The 16,045-nt window shown below is 34.3% G+C and overlaps 2 protein-coding genes across 4 annotated transcripts in view; one reads left to right on the top strand and one right to left on the bottom strand.

Annotated features, from left to right (window-relative positions):
• Positions 1–16,045, bottom strand: part of LOC138709638 (facilitated trehalose transporter Tret1-2 homolog) — a 614,214-nt gene that overhangs the window by 92,305 nt on the left and 505,864 nt on the right. The gene's annotated exons all lie outside the window — the stretch shown is intronic.
• LOC138709639 (ionotropic receptor 75a-like) lies at positions 1,367–9,876 on the top strand. Its single transcript, XM_069840554.1, has 4 exons — positions 1,367–1,690; positions 4,528–4,796; positions 6,249–6,443; positions 9,652–9,876. The coding sequence occupies exons 1-4, from the start codon at positions 1,487–1,489 to the stop codon at positions 9,677–9,679; spliced, it is 696 nt and encodes a 231-aa protein (XP_069696655.1). The 5' UTR covers positions 1,367–1,486; the 3' UTR covers positions 9,680–9,876.

Raw genomic sequence — 16,045 nt, 5'->3', positions numbered from 1 at the left:
ATTTAAATTCAAATTCAAATATACAGAATAAAGAAATATAATTACAAAAACAAACAAAGAGAAATAGAAATAAAATAATACAAGCAATATAAAAAGAAGATACAGTAGTATTAACAAAATTTGAGACCGAATGAGCAGCGCTCGTGCTCGGTCGCAGTTCAGATATGATATTAAAATAAAAAAATAATAATAATATAAATAAATAAGCAAAATAAAATAGGAACTAAAATATAATTACAGCGGCAATGGAATTATATAATATAATATTAACACTATAGAAGAATAATATGGCACGTTAAAAGTAGGATTAATATATATTTCAAAATTACAGAATACAAATATAATATAGGGTGCTATTCATACACATAGGCTATAAATTTATTTAATCAAATTTAAGATATTAACACGTTTCTAATTTTCTTGTTATATGTTAGTGGGTTACATGTTAGAAGTTCTGGGTGTAATTTAGTTAAAGCATTGTACAACCGAGGGCCAAAATTTATGCTATGCTTTAGACCAGCAGATGTGAGACATTTAGGTTCTACTAATGTTGAATTAATATTTCGTCTTGTGTCATAATTGTGTGTCTGTAGTACAAACTTATTACGATTTTTATGATAACATTTTAGCAGCGTATACTTATAAATTTGTTCAATATTAAATGCATTAAATTCAGAATAAATTAATTTAGTTGGATAATCGAAACGTTTCTTCAAACAAATTTTAATTATTCGTTTTTGTAGTAAATTTAACGGACTAAGATTAATTTTTGTACTTCCACCCCAAACAATTATACCATATTGAATGATAGACTGAATAATGGCCAAATAAACATTTCGTAGAACTCTAATAGGTAAGTAGCATCGAAGATTAACGAATTTATAAATTGTTTTACGAAGCCTCTTACAAAGATAAGTAATGTGATGAGGCCATTTTAAATTCTGATCAATAATGATACCCAGATATTTGACATACGTGGCTTATTTCAAAGGTGGACATTTACAACTTTTGGGATCTAAACAATTTTCACTGTGTATTATTAGTCTATATTTATCGCTAAATTTTAAATTTTGAACACTGGCAGCTGTTAACGAAAAAGGAACTAAAGTTGATTTAGATATATTTAAAGAAAGGAAGTTGGAATTAAGGCATTTTTTAACAATGTTAGCACCCATATTAGCATGGTATATGGTATGATATGATATGATATATGAATCCTGTACAAGAAATCAGTCGATAGCTGGGGCTAGTTTAGCATGCTCGTAGCGCGGGCTAGAGAAATGTATATGAATAGCACCCTTAGAGTCTTGTTAACACACACATCAAGTTCTGTAATTACCGAACGAAATTTTTGCGGACGTGGGTTGGTAATTACAGAAGAACGTTTGTAACAAAATCGCAGATTCACCCTGTACCGGTACTAGTTCATAATTTGCAAACTGTAATCGCAACAGATCAGTATCATGTTGATTCTATAGGAAGCGAGATGGAGTCCAAATGGATGACTTGGCGCATCGTGTACCTGGTGACGCTGGTGCAGGTGGTGCTGCTGAACGCCTACTACGGGGCCTGCATGGTGTCCGACTTGCTGCAGCCTCCTCCCACCACCATCCTCACCGTGCGCGACCTCATCGACAGCAAACTGCACGTCGGATACGTGGACAATCGTCGGAATCGAGATCTGTTCCAGGTACGACACTGCGTTATACCGGGACATCATTTTATTTTTACTTCAATTTTATTGTACCTGAGTTTTTGTATGTACATCACTCCCACCCCTTCTACTAATGAAGTTCAACTGTCCTCCACACAGATCCAAGACCGCATATACAGTCATAGTAGCCTTACGGTCATAGTAAACAGTACGTTCCAAAAATATGTCCGCGTTTTCCGGTGACGAAAGACCTTTCAATATTGCATCATTTTCCATTTGCCTACATCGCATCCCGGTTTCCCCCACCTGCTTCTATTCGCCTCTCTGTAAATGCTAGTGGCTGGGCTGTCTTAGCTCTTTTCTGAGAACATTTATTTCTGTTAGGAATTGGATGTCTATGTAATATTATACCCATACAATTGTTTAAAATAACTTAAATAAAAGGGCCTCGTTAAGTGATTAACTGTCACGTGATTTCCTCCCTTTCTACGACGCTGCGACGTAACCACTTGGACAGACAGTAGATAGCATGTCTGAGTAATTTTATCTTTTCGGATCGGGCAGAAGTGAAGACTGAATTTATAGTACGTAAAGTACTCTTTTATAGAGTAGATACAGAATTATTTCAACATGAGTTACTAGTACGAAGGACGAAACTGGTAATTGGGATTAGATACAATAGTCTATAGTGCGATAATATGCACAAAAGAACTGAAGCCTGTATCAAAATGAACGGCCACCATAAAAAAGTTTTAAATATCCATATTATGATTATTTTTCAATTTAACTTAATTCTCTATATTGTACGCTAATGTGCTGTAGACAGTATAATATACACTGCATAATGAATACGTCCACATGGACAGCTCAGTTCGTGAGTAAAAACACTCATTGTTAATACAGTACTGTATTTTGATTAAACAAAAACCTAATGAAAATTATTAAACTCAAAAGCGCAATATTTCCTAGTTTACGTAAATGGATGAACTACGTTTCTTCCCTTCTATACCTAGTAAAGTGATTTGTTTGTATTTTATGCCAGTATCATCGAACTCCAGTCGTGGAAGGGGGTAGCAAACGGTGTTGATACAAAGGTATAGCCGGGTTAATATTAAAAATGTTAGTAAAAATAAAATGATGACCCCGTATAAATATGTCAAATAGTACTAATAATCCAATAATTATACAGTTAATGGCAAATAAAAAGTCATTATCACAAAAATAAATAAAGTTAATGCAAATATAAATGATTGTTCCAGTGCCGACGACCCCACTTCAGAACGCTTTTACATGAATCCACCGACAGGGAAGTTCATCTCAGAATAAAACCTTCTCTTCCCCCTCCCTACACATCGGTGATACAGACAGGTCTTGCCTCCTCTAGTGTACATTTAGCAAAGTGTGAAAAGGGTTATCAGTTAGGACCTATTTCTGCACTTGAATAAGAAACAAGTTAATTGCCTTTTATACTTCTGAATTCAGAATGATTTATTGTATAACCATGGAAATTTGTATTCCACTCTGAGCACTAGGTAGAGGGGAAGAGAAGACCTGATGGCCTTATCTCTACCAGGACAGACAGACAGACAGACAGACAGACAGACAGAGAGATAGATAGATAGATAGATAGATAGATAGATAGATAGATAGATAGATAGATAGATAGATAGATAGATAGATAGATAGATAGATAGATAGATAGATAGATAGATAGATAGATAGATAGATAGATAGATAGATAGATAGATAGATAGATAGATAGATAGATAGATAGATAGATAGATAGATAGATAGATAGATAGATAGATAGATAGATAGATAGATAGATAGATAGATAGATAGATAGATAGATAGATAGATAGATAGATAGATAGATAGATAGATAGATAGATAGATAGATAGATAGATAGATAGATAGATAGATAGATAGATAGATAGATAGATAGATAGATAGATAGATAGATAGATAGATAGATAGATAGATAGATAGATAGATAGATAGATAGATAGATAGATAGATAGATAGATAGATAGATAGATAGATAGATAGATAGATAGATAGATAGATAGATAGATAGATAGATAGATAGATAGATAGATAGATAGATAGATAGATAGATAGATAGATAGATAGATAGATAGATAGATAGATAGATAGATAGATAGATAGATAGATAGATAGATAGATAGATAGATAGATAGATAGATAGATAGATAGATAGATAGATAGATAGATAGATAGATAGATAGATAGATAGATAGATAGATAGATAGATAGATAGATAGATAGATAGATAGATAGATAGATAGATAGATAGATAGATAGATAGATAGATAGATAGATAGATAGATAGATAGATAGATAGATAGATAGATAGATAGATAGATAGATAGATAGATAGATAGATAGATAGATAGATAGATAGATAGATAGATAGATAGATAGATAGATAGATAGATAGATAGATAGATAGATAGATAGATAGATAGATAGATAGATAGATAGATAGATAGATAGATAGATAGATAGATAGATAGATAGATAGATAGATAGATAGATAGATAGATAGATAGATAGATAGATAGATAGATAGATAGATAGATAGATAGATAGATAGATAGATAGATAGATAGATAGATAGATAGATAGATAGATAGATAGATAGATAGATAGATAGATAGATAGATAGATAGATAGATAGATAGATAGATAGATAGATAGATAGATAGATAGATAGATAGATAGATAGATAGATAGATAGATAGATAGATAGATAGATAGATAAAAGACTAGAAATACTGAACTAAACTTTTGTACTGAAAAGCTTTAATCGTACAGAAATTCCCTTAACACTTCTTACTATTTTCTGCAGGATATTTCTGACCCGCTGGCGAATGAGCTGTACAAGAAGAAAATTAAATCACCGAAAACATCCGCTTTCCCATTTGAAGCTGCTATTCAGAAACTGCAGCAGGAGCATTTCGCAATTCATGACGAGGCTATTGCGCTCTATACAATCATCGAACAAACTTTTAACAATGACGACAAATGTGCTATGAAAGAAATCGTGATGTTTACTCCCAGGATGACGTACACCAGTGTTCAGAAAGGATCTCCGTATAAGAAACTACTGACGTTTGGGTAAGTCAAACCGGAATCAAAATATTTATCTGTTCTTGCACAAGGCAGTCAATATTGGGGTGGAATAACAAGCCGATTGATCGTAAAAACACGAACACGTCAGAGAGCAGAGTGGTTGCTTGCCTGAATTCAGATTGAGAAATAAAATGCGCGTTTAAAGGAGTCTTGCATCAGAGGAAAATATAGGGTTAAAGAACAACATAAACTACTTGGACAATTAACCAGGCATACCGTCTGGGAGATAAAATGATGAAAGAAATATGCGCTCGCAGCACCTTTCATTCTCCTCAGTCACGATCTCACCGGATGAGCTCCAACGTAAGGGACAGTAGCACAACCGTTAATATCGTCTGCTAACAACGACATAACAGATATACAGGGTTAGTTAAAAGTCCCGTACCACCTAAATAACTTTTGAAGCATACGGTTCAGTGACATGAAACTTGGTATGTGGGGATAACCATATACTAAGAACTCAATAATGGTATTACCAAGTTTTTTCTACTTCCGGTTTAACCGGAAGTAACTCAAACTCCCTTATTTTAAATGGAACACCCAATATATTCTTTTATTTTTGAATAGTACTCATTAAGAGCTTTTCAACAATTACCCACAATCGATACTTCTGTACAAATTCAGTGTTGCTAAGTCATGAAAACAGAAAAGTGTATCGAATATTAAAATAATAAAATACTCCTTCCTTAACAAAAACAAAACAAAGCTAGCTCACCTTCTAAATTATGTGTTCAAATTGGTAGCCCTCAGCTGCTTTACAATGTGTCACTCGATTATAGAACCCATTTAAGGAATGATTTAACCAGGCTTTAGGAATATCTTGCACCACTTCCATTTTTATTTAGCAACACTGAATTTGTACAGAAGTATCAAGTGTGGGTACTTTTTGAAAAGCTCTTAATGAGTACTATTCAAAAATAAAACAAATATATTGGGTGTTCCATTTAAAATAAGAGAGTTGGAGTTACTTCCGGTTAAACTGGAAGTAAACAAACTCGGTAATACCATTGTCGAGTTCTTAGTATATGGTTATCCTCACATACCAAGTTTCGTGTCACTGCACCACATGCTTCAAAAGTTATTTAGGTGGTGCGGGACTTTTAACTAACCCTGTATAATTAAACACACATTATACGTTGGATGTAAGATATGTTCTAAGAATGGAATGGAATGGATTGGATAGAAAAATAGTCGTCCATTTCGCAAAAATATAATGCAATATATGCGAAATTTAATACTATAGTTTGTCTTTCTCCTGATTAAAGAAATAAAATAATTTTCTGGCTTTTTAAAATACTTAATTTGATGTTGGTGATGGAATTTTTCCGAATAGTCTTAAGTATTGAATAAGCACAGACTGTTTAATTTATTCAATACTTAAGATTATAACTTGCTTATCGGAAACTTCATACATAATGAAATTAGTTTTCCGAATAGGTTCCGGAAGATGTTGGAGAACGGAGTAATGGCTCGCGAGCTATCCATATGGCGGCCAGAGCCGCCGAAATGCCTCTACATGGACAAATTCTACCCCGTTGACATGGAAACGGTAGCTGTCGCCTTGTTCATCGCGGTATTTGGTGCCTTCATGGCTGCTGTTATCGTGTTCCTGGAACGCCAACACGATTTCAAGTACGAACAAAACAATTTAGCACTCACTCAGAACAATTTTCATATGACAGAAGATTTTCAACAGTATTAGTTTGATTTGCACTTCTAGTGGCAGTAGCACTAGTTTATGGGGTAGTAGCAGTAGCAGTAGTAGTAGTAGTTGTGGTTATACCGGTAGCAGTATTATTAACAGTAGTGATAGTGTTAGCACCATGGATACCCGAAATGTAGTAGCAGCAGAGTTGTGGTAGTAGCATAATAATTGTAGCAGTGCGGTGTTAGCAATGGAGATCTACATTATGTAACAAACAAAGTAAGATAATACTACAGTCTAGTACAGCCGTGGCGAAAATTTGACTCGCAAGCACATTGTGGCTCGCAATGATAGCTATGCATTTCTCTTGGTTCCTACCTCCCCCAACCCACACCCTCTCACTCACTGGAGTCAAACTCCGTTCCATTTGTATTTGTCTCTGACCTGCGAGTGGCATATCATCGCAATGTCTCTCGAAACCATGTGCCTCTACAAAAACTAAAGTTCCAAGTAGGATGGGAGGACGCATTTTTTTGCTGCCAATATGGTGAGAATATTAAATGTATGATTTGTTCACAAGTATTACGAGGAAACGGTTGTACAGGGACATCATTTTATTTTTACTTCAATTTTTATTGTACCTGAGTTTTTAAATGTACTTCACTCCCACCCCTTCTATTAATGAAGTTCCAACTCCACACAGAACCAAGACCGCAGATAGTAAGCAGTACTGAATGAGTATAGTACGTTCCAGAAATATGTTCGCGTTTTCCAGTGACGAAAGAGCTTTCAATATTGAATCATATTTTCGCACAGGTACTGTCCGTTTGCCTTACGTCGCATCCCGATTTCTCCCACCTGCTTCTGCTCGCCCCTCTGTAATAGCTGGGCTGTCTTAGCTCTTTTCTGAAAACATTAATTTCTGTTTGGAATTGGACGTTTACGTAATATTATACAGCTGTTTAATTTAACTTAAATAAAAGGGCTTCGTTAAGTAATTAACTGTCACGTGGTTTCCCCCCTTTCTACAATCCTGCGGCATAACCACTTGGACGGACAGTAGATAGCATGTCTGAGTAATTTTATATTTTCGGGTCGGGCAGAAGTGAAGATTGAATTTACAGTACGTAGAGTAGGTACAGAATTATTTCAACATGAGTTACTAGTACGAAGGACGAAACTGGCAATTGGAATTAGATGCAGTAGTCTATAGTGCGATAATATGCACAAAAGAACTGAAGCCTGTATCGAAATGAACGGCCACCATTTTCAAACTTGTGTTTAAACATTCATATTATGATTATTTTTCAATTTAACTTCTTTCTCTATATTGTACGCTAATGTGCTGTAGACAGTATAATATACACTGCATAATGAATACGTTCGCATGGATACCTCAGTTCGTGAGTAAAAACACTTATTCTTAATACAGTACTGTACTTTGATTGAACAAGAACCTAATGAAAATTATGAAACTCAAAATTGCGATATTTCCTAGTTTACGTAAATGGATGAACTACTTTTCTTCCTTCCTATACCTGGTAGAGTGATTTGTTTGTGTTTTACGCCAGTATCATCGAACTATAGTCGTGGAAGGGGATAGCAAACTGTGTTTCCGGTTCTCTAAAGGTATAGACAGGTTAATATTAAAAATGTTAGTAAAAATAAAATGATGTCCCTGTATAACATAAAACGGCATTATACCACATGTTACTCATGAAACATTAAAAGGTTAAGTGTTGCTATTATTATTATAATTATTATTATTATTATCATCATCATCATCATCATCTCTGTACGTCGATCCTTTTTCAGCAGATGTACGAATAATGCGGTTAGGTCTTCAATTTAAAATCACAGATTTACAATGTGATGTTAAATGAAAGCTAGATGTAAGGACTTGACAAATGTTGAACTTTTCAAATCTTTGCCAAAAAATAAATATTGGAAGTTTCGTTCTTTCGCTTGCTCTGTTGAAGCCATGTTCACTATAACTTACGTTCGTGAAAAACTATTTTCAACAATGAAAACAGTAAAAACCAAATTTAGATCACGACTGACAGACAAATACCATCGTGATCAACTACGACTGGCAGTAAGTGACATAATTCCTGGTTTTGAAACTATCGCACAGACATTGTGAAGACAGTTAATGTGTCCTATGTTTTCTTATTCATTCCTTTCTTCGTTAAACGTACTAAACATTAGTTTGTAACCTTATACTGTATAAAATTATATTTAAGTGCTTGACGTAAGGAAAATGAAAATCCGTTAATAATTCAGGCAGTTACTTCACTTCCCCTTCGGGTGTCCGCCTCCCTCCATAGGTGCTATGCACATTGCAGGTTACACAGTGGCTAGGCGCACGATCACATTTTCCCACGGCTGGTCTAGTATATACAGTCACGAAGCTTGAGTTGTAAGGGTGCTAGGAACAATAGACTGTGCCGGTACTATTTCGCATTGTCTGTAATGAGGCGATATTAGCGATCCTAGTGATTAGCAACTATCTGTGGATGCATATTTACTACGTATTGAGCTTCGTGACTGTATATACTAGACTGTGAAAATACTGTGGATGTGTTTTTATGCATGAATGCTATTCCTCCAGATGTTCTTAGTTCGGTATTCATCACTTTTGCTTTTGATAAGAGTAAGCATTCCCTATATATTCTAATTATTAAATAAGTTATTCTGGAACTATATATTTATTTTAAATATAGTATTTAAGAGTAATTAAATTTGTAACTTTGTCTCTAGTCCTCTTTTCCATTAAATTCCATTTTACATAAGATTTGGATATGCATCAATATAAAAGCAATAATAAACTCAGAGTTTAACTCACTGTACATACACAGACAGAGCAAATACATTCCTAACAGTTTTCACGATTTCATTTACTTAAACCATTTAAGAAAGTTTATTCTATAGAGGAACGCATAAACAGATTAGTTTGTGGGGCACACTGGAAAGCCATTCTTCATTTTTTGGCTGAATAAATGTTTGTACGGCCTTTAGGACGTAAACAGTTGGCTCATTCTTTTTCTCAAAAGAGATCAGCGACCTACCATTACAAACAGCGTCTGCCAACAATTCCATCTGGTATAAGATCTTGACTATGAATTATTTCTTCAGTCTGTGTACATCCCGGACATTAGCTTATTTCTCGGAATAACATCACTTTTTCTTTACTAGATGCTTCTGGAAGAAGAAAGGCGACTAGACTCCTGCAATTATTATTTCAAGATGTACCGAAGCTCGGTCTATCAGAAGGAAGAATTCAGCACCGCAAAATAAATCAAAGAAAGCCAAGCCACTTCTGCAAATTTACTTCTTCTCCACTAATGACTATTGCAAATACGTAGAAATTTGTTTGGCAAATAATATTATGTGAAATATCTCCTAAAGAAATTTGTATTATGTAATAAATGAGTTTATAATCTTCGGAACAGTGACTTCAGTTATTTATTGTCAAATAAGATAACATGGATTATGTTGATTGTCTGAGAAATCATTGACCACGTAAGTAGAATTTATGACAATATGTAGTCTTCCTTAAACTACTGTTTACTTAACTTAAAATCACGACAAGAGGAACTTATGCTTTGGTAAATGGCCTTCTTTAATAAATTTTAACTTGGTATCATTAGGTTATGTAAGCTACGTTTATTAGATTACAAGGTAATAGAGCTTTAACATATTATTTAAATTTAAATACTGAATATTTAAAGTAATAGATAAATATAATGATATATATATACAGTAGTGTAGTGTATAGCAAGGGTGTTCGAGAATAAAGTGCTTACGAAAATATTTGGGTCTTAGAGGGATGAAGTTACAGGAGAATGGAGAAAGTTACACAACGCAGAACTGCACGCATTGTATTCTTCACCTGACATAATTAGGAACATTAAATCCAGACGTTTGAGATGGGCAGGGCATGTAGCACGTATGGGCGAATCCAGAAGTGCATATAGAGTGTTAGTTGGGAAGTCGGAGGGGAAAAAGATCTTTGGGTAGGCCGAGACATAGGTGGGAGGATAATATTAAAATGGATTTGAGAGAGGTGGGATATCATAGTAGAGACTGGATTAATTTTGCTCAGGATAGGGATCGATAGCGGGCTTCCTTATATGAGGGCGGCAATGAACCTCCGGGTTCTCTAAAAGTTATTTGTAAGTAAGTACTGAATGTATAGCGCATGCGCTTTATTTTCTTACTGCTAAGTGGCGCCTTTAATATCGCAGCTGTCCTACCAACTTCAGTCATGCGTCCAGGAGGAATCTCTTGAGCACTAATATTGTTATTAAATCAAAAGTATTCATCTATTTTCAGAACTCATCACCTGTCTCATAGGATCATACGGACTTTGTCGGTATTTAGCCCTATATTTTCTTTCGCAAGCAACATAAAGTGTGATGTCACTTCTCAGTCCGTGCCGTTTCCACGTTTCCGTTGCATCTGTTGTCCTTGGAGCTCGAGCGGTTGTCACGCTAGCTGCTGGCTCCGAAGTTCTTGGGTTCGAATCAGGCCGAGGACGATGGATATTAGAACGCTTAAAATTCTTAGAATGGGTTCCATCGAGATAAGTAAAACTGGAAGGCCTGTGTCGTATATTTATAAGATTTTAGAGAACCCTGTTCCTCAGGCAAAATTTGTTGCCAATTTCACGCCCTTATTCAATTTCTACCCCTAATCTCGTGTGCAGTATAAAGAATCGTTAAGTAAAATGCTCCTGCCACCACCACCACCACCACCACCACCACCACCACCACCACCACCACTACCGTATTAAGTTATATTTGCAACTTCATAACACTGTAGTTTGAGTTATTTGTCGATTTTATAACTCGCGTGAATTGATAATAGACGATTTATTTGTAAATTTTTTACTTAGTTATTTAACGACGTGGTATCAACTACTGATTTTTATTTCTAAATAAACACCATTAATATATACACACATACACAATATACATACATACATACATACGCATAAATACAGATGTATACATACATACGCATAAATACAGATGTATACAGACATACACATAAATACAGATGTATACATACATACGCATAAATACAGATGTATACATACATACATACGCATAAATACAGATGTATACAGACATACACATAAAAACAGATGTATACATACATACATACGCATAAATACAGATGTATACAGACATAGACATAAAAACAGATGTATACATACATACTCATAAATACAGATGTATACATACATACATACGCATAAATACAGATGTATACAGACATACACATAAAAACAGATGTATACATACATACATACATACATACATACATACATACATACATACATACATACGCATAAATACAAATGTATACAGACATAGACATAAAAACAGATGTATACATACATACTCATAAATACAGATGTATACATACATACATACCTACATAAATACATACAGACATACACATAAATACAGATGTATACATACATAATACAAACATACATACATACATACATACATACATACATACGCATAAATACAGACGTATACATATATACATAAATACATACAGACATACACTTAAATACAGATGTATACATACATACACATAAATAAAGATGTATACATACATACATACATACATACATAAATACATACATACATACATACATACATACACATAAATACAGATGTATACATACATAAATACATACACATATAAATACAGATGTATACATACATAAATACATACATACACATAAATACAGATGTATACATACATAAATACATACAGACATACACATAAATACAGATGTATACATACATAAATACATACATACATACACATAAATACAGATGTATACATACATACACATAAATACAGATGTATACATACATAAATACATACAGACATACAAATAAATATATATGTATACATACATACATACAAACATACACATAAATACAGATGTATATATACACATATACGCACATACATACACATATGCATACTGTGGAAATATGATCTGTTGTAAGTACTAGTACACATGGCACGCAGACCTAATATTAGATGGATAGATGGATAGTTTATTTTGCAAAAACATGTGGAACATGTATGGCATCGTCATATACAATTTAAAATACATGATATCATACAATGGATACAAATTAAGATACATGAATATTAAAAAAACTCATCGACATCATACAATGGATTTGCCAATAATATAGTCCTAATTCGTGTCCTAAACACTCGGAATGGAAGATTCCTTATATCAACAGGTACACTATTAAATAATTTGAAAGCAAAGAGTAGAAAACTATTTTGAGTAATACTGTATTTACATTTGTCAATATATAAATTTGTATTATTTCTTGTAGAATATTTATGACAGAAGTACATGCTATGTAATTATTAATGTTATTCCGAATGTAAAGAAGACAGGCCAATACATATATAGACGGCAATGTCAAGATTTGTGACCTTATAAAAAGAGGTTTACAATAAGTCGTATTTGGTACTCCATAAATTAATCTTAAAGCTTTTTTTTGTAATATGAAAAGAGCTTGAGCAGAAGTATGGTGACCCCAAAGAATAATACCATAATTTAAACGACTTTGTATATGGCTATGAAATATTGTAAACAATACCTTGTTAGGTAAATTATTCCTTAACAACCTTAACATATATAGGCCTTTACTTAATTTCTTAGCAACATGAGTTTTCCATCCCATTCTAGGCTCAAGAAAGATGCCCAGAAACCTAACAGCAGTATTACTAACAGTAGTAAGACGATTAATACCAAAGTTTAATTTAACAGTTTTGTTAGAATTAATCATAAGGTTATTCGCACTGCACCAATCAACAACCCTACTTGATACATCAGCAAGTTCCATAGACAATAAGTCATAATTTTTATGAATAGTATTAACTGCTAAATCATCAGCAAACATGAAAGACTCAGAACATCCATCCCGAATATAGTCGGGAAGATCATTAACATAAATAATAAACAATAAAGGTCCCAAAATTGAGCCATGTTTTAATACCTGATACTGTGACCTTTTACCATTTGCCAAAACAGATAGCGAAATATTCCGTGGACAACCCTTGATTGCGCATTTCAACCATTCCTTTGCCAAAAGACAATATTTGTGCTGTCAGGACGAACGGTGTGTGCAATGCAAACAACATATTGGAATCAATAAAGGCTTCAACGTTCAATTTGTGCTATCTGCATACGTATCAATACTCGAGAGTGAAGTTAAGTAAGACTGCCGCGACCCGGATGAATAATGGGCACATAACATTGGGGACTGCGAGTGATAGCGACAGAACGTGCTGCAGTGGCGTTGAGAAGCCGCCTCCGCACAGAGCGGGGTACGAAGAGTCTGCACTGCATGTCCAAACCATCTCTATTCCGTTTGTATACTTAAAAACGAAACGAATATTTTGTGCATATTTACAAACTGTAACAAAGAAAATGGTAAGTCACAACAAATACCTAAATGTTTAGGAATATTATGGAAGGTTTTTTAAAAAAGAACCATACTGATCTTGCCCATAGACTACAGCGTGTTCACAATATCTGCGTTCGTTTCGTTTGTAATATTAGAAAATTCGATCATGTAACACCGTCACTAGAATTGTTGTCTTGGAGTCCACTTAAAGAAAGAAGATTCTTCAACTCTCTCTTATTACTATTTAAAATCATCCACACCTCCACACCCTCTTACCTAGCATCTCATTTTGTTTACCTTTCACTACCTCGAACCCGGAACATGTACCTTCTCTCTATTCCTCTGCACAGAACATCCTTCTACTCATCATCTTTCAGCATATCTATTCTACGCCTCTGGAACTCTCTCCCTGACCATGTCAGAGACTGTCGGACAATATCAAAATTCAAATTTAAATTAAAAAATCACATTCTAGTTCGTGGAATTGCTTGTTGAATACCTGTCAGGTTGCGCAACTTCGGCTTAACCCATGACATAGAGTAAATATTGTAATTATGCTGTTGTAAAATTGACAATTAATATGTAATGTATTTATTGTTATTATTATTATTATTATTATTATTATTATTATTATTATCAATTAGAAATACACTGTTTAAGAAGGTCCGGCAAGACACAATTTTGAAATTCTACAAAACAATGGCCATTCCAACTTTGCTATATGGATCAGAAACTTGGACTCTAACAACTAGTCAACTGAAAAGAATAGAAGCAGCTGAGATGAGATTACTAAGACCGCTAGCAGGCTACACTCTCTATGACCATAAATATAATGAAGACATCCGACAAGAACTAAACATCGCAGCCATTACAGAGACAATCCACAAGTATCGGAGCAACTGGCATGAGCATGTTCTACGGATGCCAAATGATAGACTACCCAGGAGATTATTAAATTGCAGACCCCTTGGATACCGAGATCGTGGACGCCCGAAGAAGCGATGGAGAGACCAGCTTTTCACCTGAGACGGAACAGGCCAAAGGGCCTAAATCCTGATAGCTATTGATGATGATGATGATGATGATTATTATTATTATTATTATTATTATTATTATTATTATTATGGTATCACAATTATTATTATTATGTTATCACTATCACCATTGCTATCTCTGTGTTTCTTTTTTTTCTCTTGTATCAGCTCGTTGAGAGCTCTATAGCGTTCTTTTGACTCTGTTGACCCTCTATAAGGCTGTAACTTAATTTGTATTATTTTCATCAGTGTTTGTATTTCTTTTTTGTATTTATATGTGCTATCTGGTAGGATAAAAGAGAAGGCCTTATGGCCTTAATCCTGTCAGATTAAATAAATAAATTATTATTATTATTATTGTTATTATTATCATTATTATTATTATTATTATCATTATCACCATAGTCCAAAAAATACAAATTTGAGATATTAAGCATGTGGTAAGCGTACTTTAGCGGCCATCTATTGAATTAGTTGTTCGTGAAAAAAAAAAAAAACACCACAGTCCTATGTTATAGGGGTGAAAATCTTCAGTAGTTCTGATAAAACAACCATAGTCCAAAGGCTTTTTCGTGAAAACAGCCACTGTCCAGGACGATGGTAGCATTTACAAATATTGCATGCAATTTTAAAATGTGGTACATTAGCAGTACTGCTTGTTAAGTACGCGCCAAAAGCCACCTCACTTTGGCACGTGAACTGTTGTATTAATTATGCAGTCATCTTTATGTCCAGACGTAACTTCATTGTTTAAACTCACATTTTCCTGAAAAAGTCACTCTCAACCCACTGTTCAAAATCATTTAAGGTTGTTCGAGTCATCACTACTCCAGGTTTGCCCTTCGTTAGGCCCGTAACACACTTGAAGAGTTTTCGCTAGCGAGAAATATGTTGGGAGAAAATTCAAAGATTGATAACATGGATTCAAATGGACGTCCACACTCTGGAAGAGATTCTCGTTCTAGGCGAAAACCTCGCGCGAGTTTCTCGCTGGAATCGGTAGCTCAGCGAATTTTCTTGACACATTTATCAAAGATGTTTGACATTCATACTCTTTATGACGATTGAATGTAGAAAAATATATATTACAGG

The sequence above is a fragment of the Periplaneta americana genome, chromosome 11, assembly GCF_040183065.1.
Source record: "Periplaneta americana isolate PAMFEO1 chromosome 11, P.americana_PAMFEO1_priV1, whole genome shotgun sequence".
Taxonomy (NCBI): domain Eukaryota; kingdom Metazoa; phylum Arthropoda; class Insecta; order Blattodea; family Blattidae; genus Periplaneta; species Periplaneta americana.
The sequence above is the reverse complement of the archived record's forward strand: the minus strand, read 5'-3'. Positions and strand labels throughout refer to the sequence as shown.

Bases quoted from the DNA above. Each gene is read 5' to 3' on its own strand.
- LOC138709639 (XM_069840554.1), top strand. From the start codon at position 1,487: ATGGAGTCCAAATGGATGACTTGGCGCATCGTGTACCTGGTGACGCTG. The intron at 4,797-6,248 runs GTAAGTCAAACC...TTTTCCGAATAG, and splicing joins AAGAAACTACTGACGTTTGG to GTTCCGGAAGATGTTGGAGA. The intron at 6,444-9,651 runs GTACGAACAAAA...TTTCTTTACTAG, and splicing joins GAACGCCAACACGATTTCAA to ATGCTTCTGGAAGAAGAAAG.